General features: G+C 44.5%; 1 protein-coding gene across 5 annotated transcripts in view; it reads right to left on the bottom strand.

Annotated features, from left to right (window-relative positions):
• Positions 1 to 11,171: 11,171 nt before the first annotated feature.
• The window catches only part of ep400 (E1A binding protein p400), a 34,579-nt gene continuing 32,830 nt past the window's right edge, over positions 11,172 to 12,920 (bottom strand). For all 5 annotated transcript variants that reach the window (XM_033619051.2, XM_078170877.1, XM_033619048.2 and 2 more), the window contains one exon: positions 11,172 to 12,274. In XM_033619051.2, the coding sequence (XP_033474942.2) occupies positions 11,960 to 12,274 (315 nt within the window). In that variant the 3' untranslated portion in view covers positions 11,172 to 11,959. The remainder of the gene's footprint in view (positions 12,275 to 12,920) is intronic.

Raw genomic sequence — 12,920 nt, 5'->3', positions numbered from 1 at the left:
ATGTACCCAATAAATGTATTTTGCAAGTTAGACAGTGTGCAGGTGTTTGTTTGCAACTTCTCGTCCCTCTCCGACACACCTGCCTCATAAAATAGATGTGCAAAGTGTTCTTCTGTTCTGACTTTGTCCAACCAACAGTCTAAAATTCCTGTGAGAGGAAACCGAGCACCAGGAGGAAACCCACACATGCATGGAGAGAACATGCAAACGCCGCATAGAAAGGCCCCAAAAATAATAAAGATATAGAGGAGCTAAAAGTGTGCATTGCAGAAAGTGAGCACACTAATAAGTCACCCCTCCCCTTTACCTTCTTTTCTCGTCTCCCTTCCTTCTTCTTCTCCTGTCTCCCCACCTCCTCCTCTTCCTATACTTTTAGCCCCTTCCAACATTTAAGGAGAGAGAAGAGGCCCCCGGCCCAGACACTGGACCCCATCTCCTTATGACATAGCAGTACTTGTGTGTGTGTCTGCATCTGTGTGATTTATGTGTCTTGTCCAGACTCAGTGGGAGCTGGGAGTACAGACCCCCCATCCTCCCCCACCCGCTCAACAAAGCTCTCTAAAAATGTGTGTGAGAGGTTTGGGGGAGGTTCCCCTGAGAGGCAAATAGAATTAAGAAGCCAACTCGAGTCACTGAAACTATGCTATAGCTCCTCAGCTGACAGCAGGAGCACACACCCAAGCCAGAGAGTATTCCCTCTCACAGAAACCTGTGTGTTTTTCTTTCTCATACCTGCAGATTTTTACACTACACTGCTGTATAAACAGAGAAGACTCCATCTGAATCCTCATTTTGACCACTCTTCTCGACTAAACACCCTGAGAATGTATAATTTGCAATCATTACGCCTCTAATGTCATATTCTGACATAAAAATGAATAAAGCAAACACACATAATCACACACACTGTTACACCATCAGTACTTCCTCTGGCATTAATCTCACACATTTATTCTGGTCAGTCTACTGGCAGGCAGGAATCCACCAGGACATCTCATGTTGCATATCAACACTTCCATTTGTGCAGCGTGAGGTTTAAGTAGGTTAGAGGCAGGCATGCACACTCCACTTTCATCTCCAAGCCCTCCAGGCAGTAAATGATTCTGTCAGAGAGGCTGCTGCTCGTTATCGACGTGCTCGCAGGCTGCAAGTTGTGGGCACCGCAGCAGCTCCTAGCACATAGCAATGCAGCCTCTGCCTCTGCCTCTGCCACATGACAGCCATGGGTGATCGAGTGCATTATGGATCAGCTATAATACTATGCTCAGAGACATGGTCAAACCCAAAAGGGGCCTCTGCAGTGAAATGAATGTGTATTGATCTGAATAAGCACACAGGGATTTACAGTAGTAATTACATGAGTATGAGCTGCAGATGTGAGGATATAGTGGTCATAATTGCCTATAATGTATGCTTAATGCAGCACAGGCATTAAACAACAGCCCTGCTTGCCTAGCAGCTCTGTGAGACTGCACTTCATCACACAAGTGCAAAATGCAAGCATCAGTACGCTAATATGCTCACAATGATAATGCTCATATGCTGATGTTAAGCAGGTGTAAGCAATGGTGTAGTGGGTGATATGTGCAGGTACAGGATATACCCACCTCTTTTTCTGACTATATATCCACCTATCAACCAAAAAGCTACTGGAATATATAGGAGAGTATACTCACTTCCTCCTCGTAACCTACCCACCTCATCAACTACCACTACACCACTGGGTATAAGGTTGACCACTATAAAGCATCTTATCTTAGCGTGTTAAAATGCTAACATTTGCTAAATAGCACTAAACACAAAGTACAACTGATGCTAACAGATAGATTTATTTGACAATCATAAAATACACATAAACTGCCTTACCTGAAGACAGTCATCACACATCTACAACTGTCGAGGAACGTTGTAATTTTGCAAGTGTTTGAGCGTAAGGGAAAGTATGTAGGGTTTTATTAGCATCTAGTGGTGAGGGCTGCAGATTGCAACCAGATGAAACTTCTCCCATGAGCATGAACTCCTGGTTAGGATTCATTGTTCAGGAGGTTTTTACCAGGAGCCGATTTATCCGCAGAGGTCTCTTCCTCTTCAAAACAAACGGACCAGGTGATTAAAATTGATAAAAACACTGAATGAAGCAGTTTTACGTTACAAATCAGTGTTTCTCCAACACTGTTCAGCTTGTCACAAACAGGCCACTAGCCCAGAACCTGCTGATGTGTGCTTACCTATTTCTCTCATAACTTAAATGCAGATGTTCAGGAGTTTTTACTGGGATCCGCAGATGTCTCTTCCTCTCTTAAACAAACAGAGCCAGTGATTTAAACTGGTAGAAACACTGCATACAGCAGTTTCACATTGCAAATCAGTGTGTTTCCTATGTTCTCATAGCAGAGGGGCTGCTAACTACTGTGGCCAATGCGAAAACGCAAATGGCCCTTCTTTTAGAGTCAGTGTTTGGTTTGTCCATTCTGGGCTACCATAGAAACATGACGATGCAACATGGCAGACTGTATGAGGGCCTGCTCTCATGTGGATATAACAGCTCATTCTAACATAACAAAAACACAATGAAGAATACTATAACATACATTTCATTTTTGCCAATATATCCCCCTAAATGCTACAGACTGGGCCGTTAAACTAAGGTATTGGATGAATTAAAAACTACATTAAAAACTGAGTGATCACCAAAGTTATTACAATTCCTGAGCTGAGTATGAACATGTGCACCAAATCTCATGATAATCCTCTTCAATATTTGTCAAGACATTTTAAAAAGAAATGTTTCCTCACAGTGATGCCAGGGAAAAAGTCAGGGGACCACCAAAGTCAGGATTCATCCTCTGGGGAACAAATGTGTACGGTCATCCATCCAACAGTTGTCGAGATGTTTCAGTCTGGATCAAAGTGGTGGACCGACTGACTGAAGTTGCTATCCCTAGACCTCTGTCACTGGCATGGCTAAAAGAGAGAAAAATAGCTGGTTCATAATCTGCTTCCTCAGGCCGGTAGCTGTCCAGGGGGTGAGGTGGGATCTCGTGCGGTTAGACCAGAATAACAACACTCAGATTAATGAGCCCTGTTCTTCTGCATTGCTCAGACTCAATGTTGTTATTTCACGAGTGGCTGGAATGTGTGTATTTGGTGCCTGTGTGTACCGTATGTAGGCGTAGGTGTATAAGTGAGGCCCCTCACACACCCTGTAACATTCACACAGAGGAGTGCACACTGCTTAGGGGGTTTGGGTGGTTTATGGAGCAAAGGTAGCTGACTTGTATGATCCATGTGTTGCACCTGAGATGTCTGAGTGGAGCCCTCCCCCAGGCATACATGTGACAGTGAATTCCATTATCTCCCACCAACCAACCTCCTCATCTAACACACATGTTTCCTATCACGGTCGGGACATTCCAGGCATTGCCCAGCATTCCACTAAAAAGATCTATCATGTACCAAGCACGTTCAGATAGAACAAAGATAAACCACACTGAGGAAACCCACTTGGATTTCTGTGTTTGTGTTCAGGATATAGTCTGATAAAGGTGATGGCATTAAGTGCACTTGTTAGCAAATCTGTACTGAACACCTAATTCCCATGGAGGCCAATTTGAGCCTTGTTCAGACGGTCACACTGGAGGTGGGAAAGTTCCTGGAAGAGCCCAGCTGCGTCCTGCTGTTTTCTGACAAGATGCACATCATACAAATGGCAAGAATTTAACAAAAAAAAATGTAATTTCACCAATTGAACTTAATATGTATTAAAAAATAAACAGATATCAGGAACATGATAAGATGTAGAGGTGTAACGATGATGCTTCACCAAGTTCCACCATCATTTGTTTGTTGTATTAAGACTGTAATGAGAGTTTGGGCTGAGTGTGTTAAATTCTCTTTTTTATTGAGATACATAATACACAAAAATGAATAAAAGGACTGATTTCAAGATACTATAAATCACCCACATATACACCAATACTCTCCACATATAACCTTGTATACAGTAGCCTGTATAATGTATATACATCCACACATTTTCAATCTGTTGTTTAAATTGTATAGAAAAAAAATCTGCAGTGTCCCCAGAGGATGAATACTGCCTTTGGTGATTCCCTGACTTTTAATCTAGCACCACCAGCAGGCCAGCAAGTTTAAGGTGTAAAATATCTTAGACATTCATAAGATAATAGCATATATCCTGCGGACTCTGGTGATATCTTGACTGTTCCTGCAATGTTTGTATGCTAACATGCTAATCTGCAACAGTAACCATGATAAATATTATTTGCTGAATATCATTATGTTAGAGAGCATGTTAGTATGCCAGTGTTTTGATTTAACTTGACGTGCCACTACAGCCACACTCTGAAGGCCCATTGGAAGCAAACAAATTGTTCAACATTGCCTCAATCACTTCTCACTTGTCGCTTTGGCTGTGTCAACCATTGATGTATGAAGAGAACTGGATACAGCGTTGGAGCATTGGCCATGTTCATTACCTGCTATGAAAGTTGCTCAGTGGTGCATAAACCCCATATGAAATTTCCCAAATGATTTGACTGCATGGCCCATAGAGCAAGCGCACTAGAGACTTCTGTCCTGTTGAGCTGTCTATTTGCGGTTTAGCATTCCGCTAACTTGAATGGAGATAAAATGATTCAGTCATACGGCTCTTCAAGCCTCGCTAAATGTTATTGCACAGAATGGATTAAATCCCAAGTTGTGACACTCAAAACAATGTATCCACTGATTTACAGACATGTCTTTCACCATGTAAGTCACTGGGAAAAAGTCTATTTTGGCCACAGGGAATCACATGACCCTGTAATTCCACTGTTTGGTCACCACAAAAATTGGCTTCAAAGTGCAGTGCACTTCCTAGGGGCCTGGTGTCAACAACACATGCAAGCTAACATCACTCTAACCAGCTGTGGGAACATGTCTTATAACTATGTTATTGTTGCTTCTGGGATCCCTCTTTTGTATGTCGCTAGCCTTTAAAGGCCCGGACACACCAAAGTGACTTCAGAGAACCAGTGACAACAAAGGCCCCGTGCTGTGTCACCTGACGATGCCGTGTCTTGGCCAGAAAAGTTGCACATGAACACACCACAAAGACTAAACCTGATGGCCAACAAGTGCATGTATTTACCGTGTGGCAGTGAACAGTAATACAAACCTTCATGAAGGGTTTCTGCTCAATGGCTTCGGAAAAATAATCTTACCTTATGTAACAAGTTTGTTTTGGTCTCACTCCTTCTTGATTTCAACTCTCTGTTTACTTTCCTCACTTCTGTTTCTCATCTCATGTGCTTAGCTGAACTGCCAATCAGAGGGATTTCATTCAATGATGAGCTCTGCCATTGATGTTGCTGATTCAACATGCTGGATCTGCCAAAAAAAAGCTGATGGAGGCCGATGAGGGGCAACGGTGCAGGATACACTGCGGTAGACACTCCCCAACGGCTCAACATTGACCGACGGCTGACCATCAGTTTGATGTGTCAGGGTCTTAAGATTATAGATAACCTTGGCACCTTAATTCCTTGGTCACCCCATATTTGAACTCTTTTGCCACAGTGTTAGATACCACTATTGAAATCCCAACATCTTATGATTATGACTTCTGATCCTACACCCAGATTTTTTTTAATACACCCTGAGTGTGCTGAGCAAACTTAGAACTTAGCATATAACTTATCCCAAGACAAAGCGAGGCAATGCATGATACGTAAATGTTGACTTACCTTTAATGTCCCTACACATATACATTGCCCTTGGTCAGATAGGATAAAGTGATGCTAAAGCACTTTCTCAGTTCCCTCTGGACATCATGCCAAGAGCAGAGGGCTTTTTACACAATATACACCATGAGAGGAGGAGGAGGAGGAGGTGGAAGGGAGGTCTGGAGAGTCATCCGTGGGGGCGGATCAGGACAAGATCAATGGGAGTGACAGGGAGTGCAGGAGGCAGCAGGAGATTCAAAGTAGGCCAATAAATAACATCCTAGTGAGACAGCAACTGCCTCCTCCTCAGCCACCACTGCCCCGTTCCACCCCCGACCCCCCTGGCCCCGCCGACTGGGCCCCTTGATTACTGGCCTCTGAGGGGGGGATGGAGGCTCTGGCTGCACAATACACCTCTCATACAGGGCCCTCACTCGCCTCTTGCCTCCATTTGTTGGACATTCATCTTTCAGCATGTGTGTGAGTTTGTTTAGGGGGTGGGGACTCAGTGGAAAGATGGAAGGGGGTCGGGGTGTATGTGTGTGTGGTGGTGGAGTGGGGGTCTTCCATGTTTTTTACATCTTCTCCCCTCTAACACACACCCATCCCCCTAAACATCATTCTATTTTCTATCTTGCCCCCCATCCCAGACCACTAGGCTCTGCTCTGTGGATTCACTGAGTGAGTCAGGGGGTTTAGTTTGCTGCACAGCAGCCAAGAAGAGGAAAAAGTGCTTATCTTCCCTTCAGTCTGGCTGACATGCAGCAGCAACAGTTGTGCCTGAAACCTCTTAGGCAGTTTCAGTTCTACTACACAGCCTGTACAGAGTGCCCTATAATGTCTTCTTCTTTATAAAGTCTGCAAACATAACCCTAATGGTGTCATTGGGATTATCTCGGGTATGGTGTGGGATATGCCACGGTAGTGGTGTGATGACAAATTAATTCAGTTGGCTAGTCAATTTGTCCACTAGTTTGGTCTGATATGTAAAAATATATATTTGATGGCAAGCCGTGGAATGTTGCACAGACATTCATGGTCCTCAGAGGATGAATCCTACTGACTGTGTTGATCCCTTGACTTTTCCTCTAGAGAGTTATAGAGCTATAGAGACCAAAAGCGTTTGTTCTTTTTTTTTGCACCAGGCTGTAAACATGTTTATTTCTGCTGTGAAGTTGGGCATTTTAACATGGGGGTCTGTGGGGACTGAGCAGCTTCTGGAGCCAGCCTCAAGTGGCCATCCAAAGAACTGCTTCATTTTTCAGCCCCTGAGGTCACTGCTTGTTTTCGACTCATACTAGAGAGTGAATCTAAAGCTATCATGGCCCTTTTTTTGACCATCTTTTTTTTAAACAGATAGATCTAATAAGTCCTCCAACTTAATGAAACCGTGATACTAAATTGCTGCAGTACTTCTTTAATATGTATGCTGTGTAAAAAAAACAAACAAACTGGCTAGTATTAGTGGCTGCCAAATTCAGGTTATTGTTAATAGAAATCTAAAACTTCACCCCAATATACAAGAACCGACAGCCTAAGACTGTAACACGTCATGAGTGCTGAAGAGGAGATTATGATTTATGCTCCAAGCCAGGATAGTGGATACATTTAATTACAGTGGATGACTGAATTTAGCATGCACCTGGAAGAAACTATAACTGAGGAGTGCACTTCAGGTTGGGAGACTTGGCTATCTTCCCTTGCTTCAGTAAAGAGTATCTAAATATTTAACAAAGCGCACACAGGACATGTAAGACTGGCAGGTGCCAGGCAGTCAGGCGTGTGTGTTGAGGCCAGCGCTGGCAGGCAGAGCAGGGCCGCACCTCAGCCAAGGTTATCGCCAAGACTCAGAGAGAAGACAGAGATTCCCTTTGTGGTTCACAGCCACTCGCTTACATGACTGTCATACCACAAGACGTGTGCGTGGAAGATGAGAGCAGCCGAGCATAGTGAGCTGACAGGAGCAGGCAGAGAGGAAGGGAGAGGAGGAGGCTAGCAGGGAAGAAAGAGAAGCCCAGGGAGACAGATAGAGACAGAGTGATTCAGAGAAAATGAGTGGGAGGTGGGAGCAGAAAGTGGCAGACTTATACTGTAGATCTCTGTGGTGCGTTTTCAAAGTGCAGAGTGACACTTCCTATCACTATGTTGAGGGAAGTGGAGCGTGTCAGCTCCGGTGCTCTCTCACCCCATCTTGCATGCAGAGCAATTACCACTGGCACATACCCCCCTCACCACCATCATCCCCCTGCAATTCAGTGAAATCAGCCAGCAGACCCGTGACTCATCATTTAGAGTAATAGGGCTGTCCTGTATTGGCCTCAGGAGTCTCAGCGCCTGTAGGAGGCTTAAGGAGCACAGGGAGATGACTACACAGAGCAAAGTCGGCTCGTTACAGGAGTGAGGACATCCTAGAAATCATCTCACCTTTTATCCTTATTAATATGGATCAGAGAGGCTGCTTGAGCCATTTTCTAACCTGGAAGATGTTGATTGCAACTAGCATTCCCCTGTTAAGCATCTAGCTTAAGGTGCAGCCTTTGGGCAGCAAAGTATGAAATTCACTTTTTGCTATCAATGCTAACCAGAATTTTATTTAGTGTGATTTATTTATTTAAAGGGACAGTGTGTACAATTTTGGGGGATATAATGGCATCTAGCAGCGAGGACTGCAGATTGCAACCAGATGAAACTTCTCCTGGTTAGAATTAATCCAGCGCTAATTGTTTAGGTGATTTTTACCAGGAGCCAAATTATCCGCAGAGGTCTCCTCTTCTCAAAAACGAATATACCGGTGATTTAAACCAGTAAAAACACTGAATAAAGCAGTTTCATGTTAAAAACGACACTGCTCATTGCAGAGGGGCTGCAAGCTACAGTGGCAAAAACGCAATAATGTGACTAGCCCTATCTAGAGCCAGTGTTTGTACTGATGTAGAATCATGGCGGTGCAACATGGCAATCGATCTCTGTAGATGAGGACCTGCTCCCTATGTAGATATAAACGGCTCATTCTGAGGTAAAGAAGAGACAATGATTCTTATTTTCAGGTGATTATACATCAAAGAAAACATACTTATTCTATTATATTCCATTTCTTCCAATATTTCACCCTAAATCCTACACACTGGGTCTTTAAAAGCACACTGGCAGCCTTTGGACAGCAAAGTTTGTAATTCACCTTTTGCTCCTGATGCTAAATAACGGTTTATTTAGAGAGAAACAGACCCGAGGCATGACTGAGAAGCTGTATTGCCAGTGCGTGCTACATAAACCATTGTTCCACCAGCCCTGTGATGTGCACTAAAGGGGGTCGCAGCGGGTTGCCATGGCAACCTTTCAGTATAGATGGCCTGTTTCTTTTCCAATAGCGGTGATCATCAGCATCATTGGAGGAGCATCATTAGCAGGGAGCCCACGGGGCAGCGTGATCAGTGCCTGGCCAGCACACTGGAGAGTGTGCGGAGAGAGTGATAGACAGAGGATTTGGCCTTTATCATCTGCAGGGTGCAGCGGGGCTGAGCCCTGACAAGACAAACCTCCCGGGCTCCTTTGTACCTGGATGCTTTTTTCCCCCACGGCATGCTGAGCTTGCCTCTGCATCTGTTGCCTTCAGCCCCGCTTGTCTCTTAGGCAACAACAAAGCCCTCGCCATGTTGATCTCTTCACTGTTGTCGTGTCAACACACGTAATGATTGTATCATCCCCGCTTCCAGGGGCTGTCATTCACATGGCTCCTCCGCTTTCCGACATGCTTAGGGGGGCTCTTGTTCACGGCTCTGTGCAAATGGAGGAAAACACACAACAGTGAAACAGCAGCCCTCATCCCCGGCTCACACGTTTGACACCCTTCAGAGGCTTTAAAGAGCCTCCTGAGGTAAACACTCTCATGGTGGGAAGGCTGGTGTCTGAGCAGACAAATGAGATCGACTCTGACAGCCACAGCAGCCCTCGCCCTGCTCTGCTTACCCTTCTAATGCGTGACTTTTTCAATGTAAATAAAGATATCAAAATACAAGCCTGCACTCCAAAGTGCAGCCATGGGGGTTTTCTACACACTGAACTTCCAGCTGTAAATGTCTCTCTCAGTTCCTGGATCACAGAGCTCGCGCTGCTCCTCTGGTTTGAAATCAAAGTGGAAACACTGAGCGTTTGCATGTTTACACTTGTGTGCGAAAGGTGCTCTTACACTCATCCCTATCAGCTATAAACTGACATTTGAATAAAAGGTGGGTGGAGGGAGAAGTGGAGGATGGTTACACAAGTGTTTACATTTCCTTTTTTGCTGCAGCTCTTTCCATCAAATGCACACATGCCCAGAGTGGAGGTGTGAAGCTAGTGAAGAGTATAATTGAAGTGGTGTGATTCATCTACTCTCCTTAACCGCATCATGACAGCTCATATGCTGTGAAGTCTGCCAGCTGTTCCTCCCTCCAGCTTTAATAAATATACAGGACCGTTATAGCTCCTGGTTTCTAACCTTCATGTCACACAGTAAAAAAAAAAAGAAATGCTTCCGTTTACAATGTACAGTTTTTCTAAATATAAATAAGAGAGGTTGGGCACAGGGATAGAGTGATGTCCAGGCCAAAGGAACCAGCTCTGCCCATCTGTTCATCTCTCGGCCCTCTCTTCCACCTCACCTCCCTTGTCTCACTTGTTTAGTGGTGAATGTGGACTGGCCACCGAGTGCCAGTGAGGAGAAGAGACGTAGGGTATCAACTAAAGAGCAGATGGGAAATTTCAATGAGTTGGAAAATCCAGTGTAGTAGAGGGCCTTCTTGAGTGAGGGTGCAGGGTGATACTGATGCAACAGTACCCTCGTGTGGAATATTACAAATCTGCATCCTCTTCCTGTTGCAAGCAAGTAGATTTTTATTTTGTGTGCATTTTTATCAGAGATGTTTTATTTTTTTCTGATTTAGAAAGTGAGTTTGCAAGGGGCATGACTAGAAGACAACACTAAGTGTTAGTTGGCTGGGTTAATCCTTGGCTCTTTTGCCCTTGTATCTGACTTACTCAGCTGACATATCTGCCAGAGTCAGCAGCCGGCCAGGCCGAGCAGACATGCTGAGAAGGGCTTTCTCATTTCCAATGCCTCCCGTAGACTGTGGAGAGGCAAGATGCTGAAGATGCAAGATCAGCTGCATGCCGAACCAAAACTTTACTTTACAGCAGCCTTTGACTCTAATTTCTGTCCTGTCAGGCGTTTTGGTCCAACTGGAACCTGCTGGTCCAGATCCTACCTGCCTCCAGGACCTTTTTTTAATGAATGTGTGATTAAAAGAAAAAGGAATAGCTATTAATGCAGCACCACTAGATTTTGTAAGAACCAATAAAGTCCTGTCTCATTGTTAAGGCCATAAATATTAGGCAGAAAAACACAGGATTCCAGGTGCTGTAGCGAAACAGGAAGTGTGTTATAAGAATTCACCAGATTTCCAAGTACTTACAACGGATTTAATGAAAAAAAAGGAAAGGAAAAAAGATGAATTTGTGTATAAAAACAAAACACTTTATTACAATTAGGCTGAAAAAACCCAATGAAAACACGACTACTTTACAAGTACAAATGTTTTTCATTGATATTTACATTTTTTTTTTTCCTTGACATCAATAAAAAAAGACAATTTATGAGAAAACACAAAATACTAAAGTACATGTTTACAGTGTATTTGCTGCAATAAAAAACAAATGACTAAAGGAACGTGCATTCTTCTCCATTCAGTATCTATAGACAACAAGGGAATTAGACATAAAAGGGACTATTTATGAATACACTTATTCTAATGGACAGCTCAATTCTCAATGCAGAGTTACCCACAAGCCTCAGCTATCTCCAGAAATATAATCATCATTTGAAGGCATGAGCGTTGTCTCTGTTTGATTCACTGGGCAGTAGTTGTGGGGGGAATTTTTAGTTGTGGTAATGTCAAGACACATTCCACATTTTATGACACAAAATTATGAATAGAAGTAACAATGTTGACTCAGTACAGCTAAATTATGGATCCCACCAGAGTTATGGGCAGCAGTGCTGTGCCAAAATATTAAGGTATGAGCTCTGAAATGATCATTTTGAACACAGTTAGCAGTTTAAGGTTAGAGATGGTTGGGGTGAGGTAAAGGCTTGGTGCGGCATTAGCTGCTGTGGGATCCATAAAAACGCTTCAGTACTGTCACATCTGTACTGCAGGAAAACACCTGGTGAATTCAGTTTCATTAGTGTATGTCTCCTAGCTGCTTCCTCCGCTGGGCTTGGCAGGAGTTTTGGCCCTGATGCCACCCTGGCGAGCTTGACCCTTTGTGGTCTGTTGGGACTGAGCGGGCTGCTGCACCGGGGACTCGGCTGAGGAGGGCGCCGCAGGCTGCTGGGCGGGGCTGTGTGGAGGAGGCGTCTGGATCTGGGGTGACGTGGCTGCAGTCACCACCTGCTGCTGGATGATCTTCTGCTGGACTACCTGGGCCGTCGCCGTCCCAGCCGGAATCATCTGCACCTGAGCAGGAGCGGACGTGGCTGCCTGGGTCAGAGTCACAGTCTGGGCCTGGATCTGAAGAGGAACAATGTTAATCAAACATTTATCTGTCCTGTTTCAGAGCTTTGATGTGATCCACTACACTGCACTACACTACACTTGTGGTAACGCTTAGCATTGCCGCTTTTAAACATCTTCTGTCTCAGAACAAATTAGAAAACAAACTGGCTCTGAACTGCTTGTTGGTGATTGAGTGGTTGGCGCTGTTGCCTCAGGGCAAGAGGGGTTAAACCCAGAACCCTGGCCCAACCACCTGGGGCCCTTCGGTGTGGGGTTTACATGTTCTACCTATGTCAGTGTGGCTTTTCGCCGGGTTCTCCAGATTCCTCCCACAGTCCAAAGACATGCAGGTTAGTTTAGCTGGTGACTATATGTCAGCGCTGTGATAGTCTAACCACCTCTCACCCACTGTCAGCTGGGATAGGCTCCAGCCCTCCCAAAACAGGATAAGCAGTTATGGATAATGAATGAATGAATATCTGTTGCAGGTATGGGTTTGGATCCCAGGGCTGGCAGGTTAACTAGGGGGACGAATTTTGGTAATTTTGCTAACAAGTTATGTCCCCTCTCATCACCCCACGCCTACTGGTTAAAACACTGCAGACCACTCAGGTCAGAGAGAATCCTCACTGGCGTTACACAGGACATCCTGTACAAACCG

This window comes from Epinephelus lanceolatus, chromosome 9 (genome assembly GCF_041903045.1).
Source record: "Epinephelus lanceolatus isolate andai-2023 chromosome 9, ASM4190304v1, whole genome shotgun sequence".
In the NCBI taxonomy this organism is placed as follows: domain Eukaryota; kingdom Metazoa; phylum Chordata; class Actinopteri; order Perciformes; family Serranidae; genus Epinephelus; species Epinephelus lanceolatus.
Note: the sequence above shows the minus strand (reverse complement) of the source record. Positions and strands in the feature narration are given on the sequence as shown.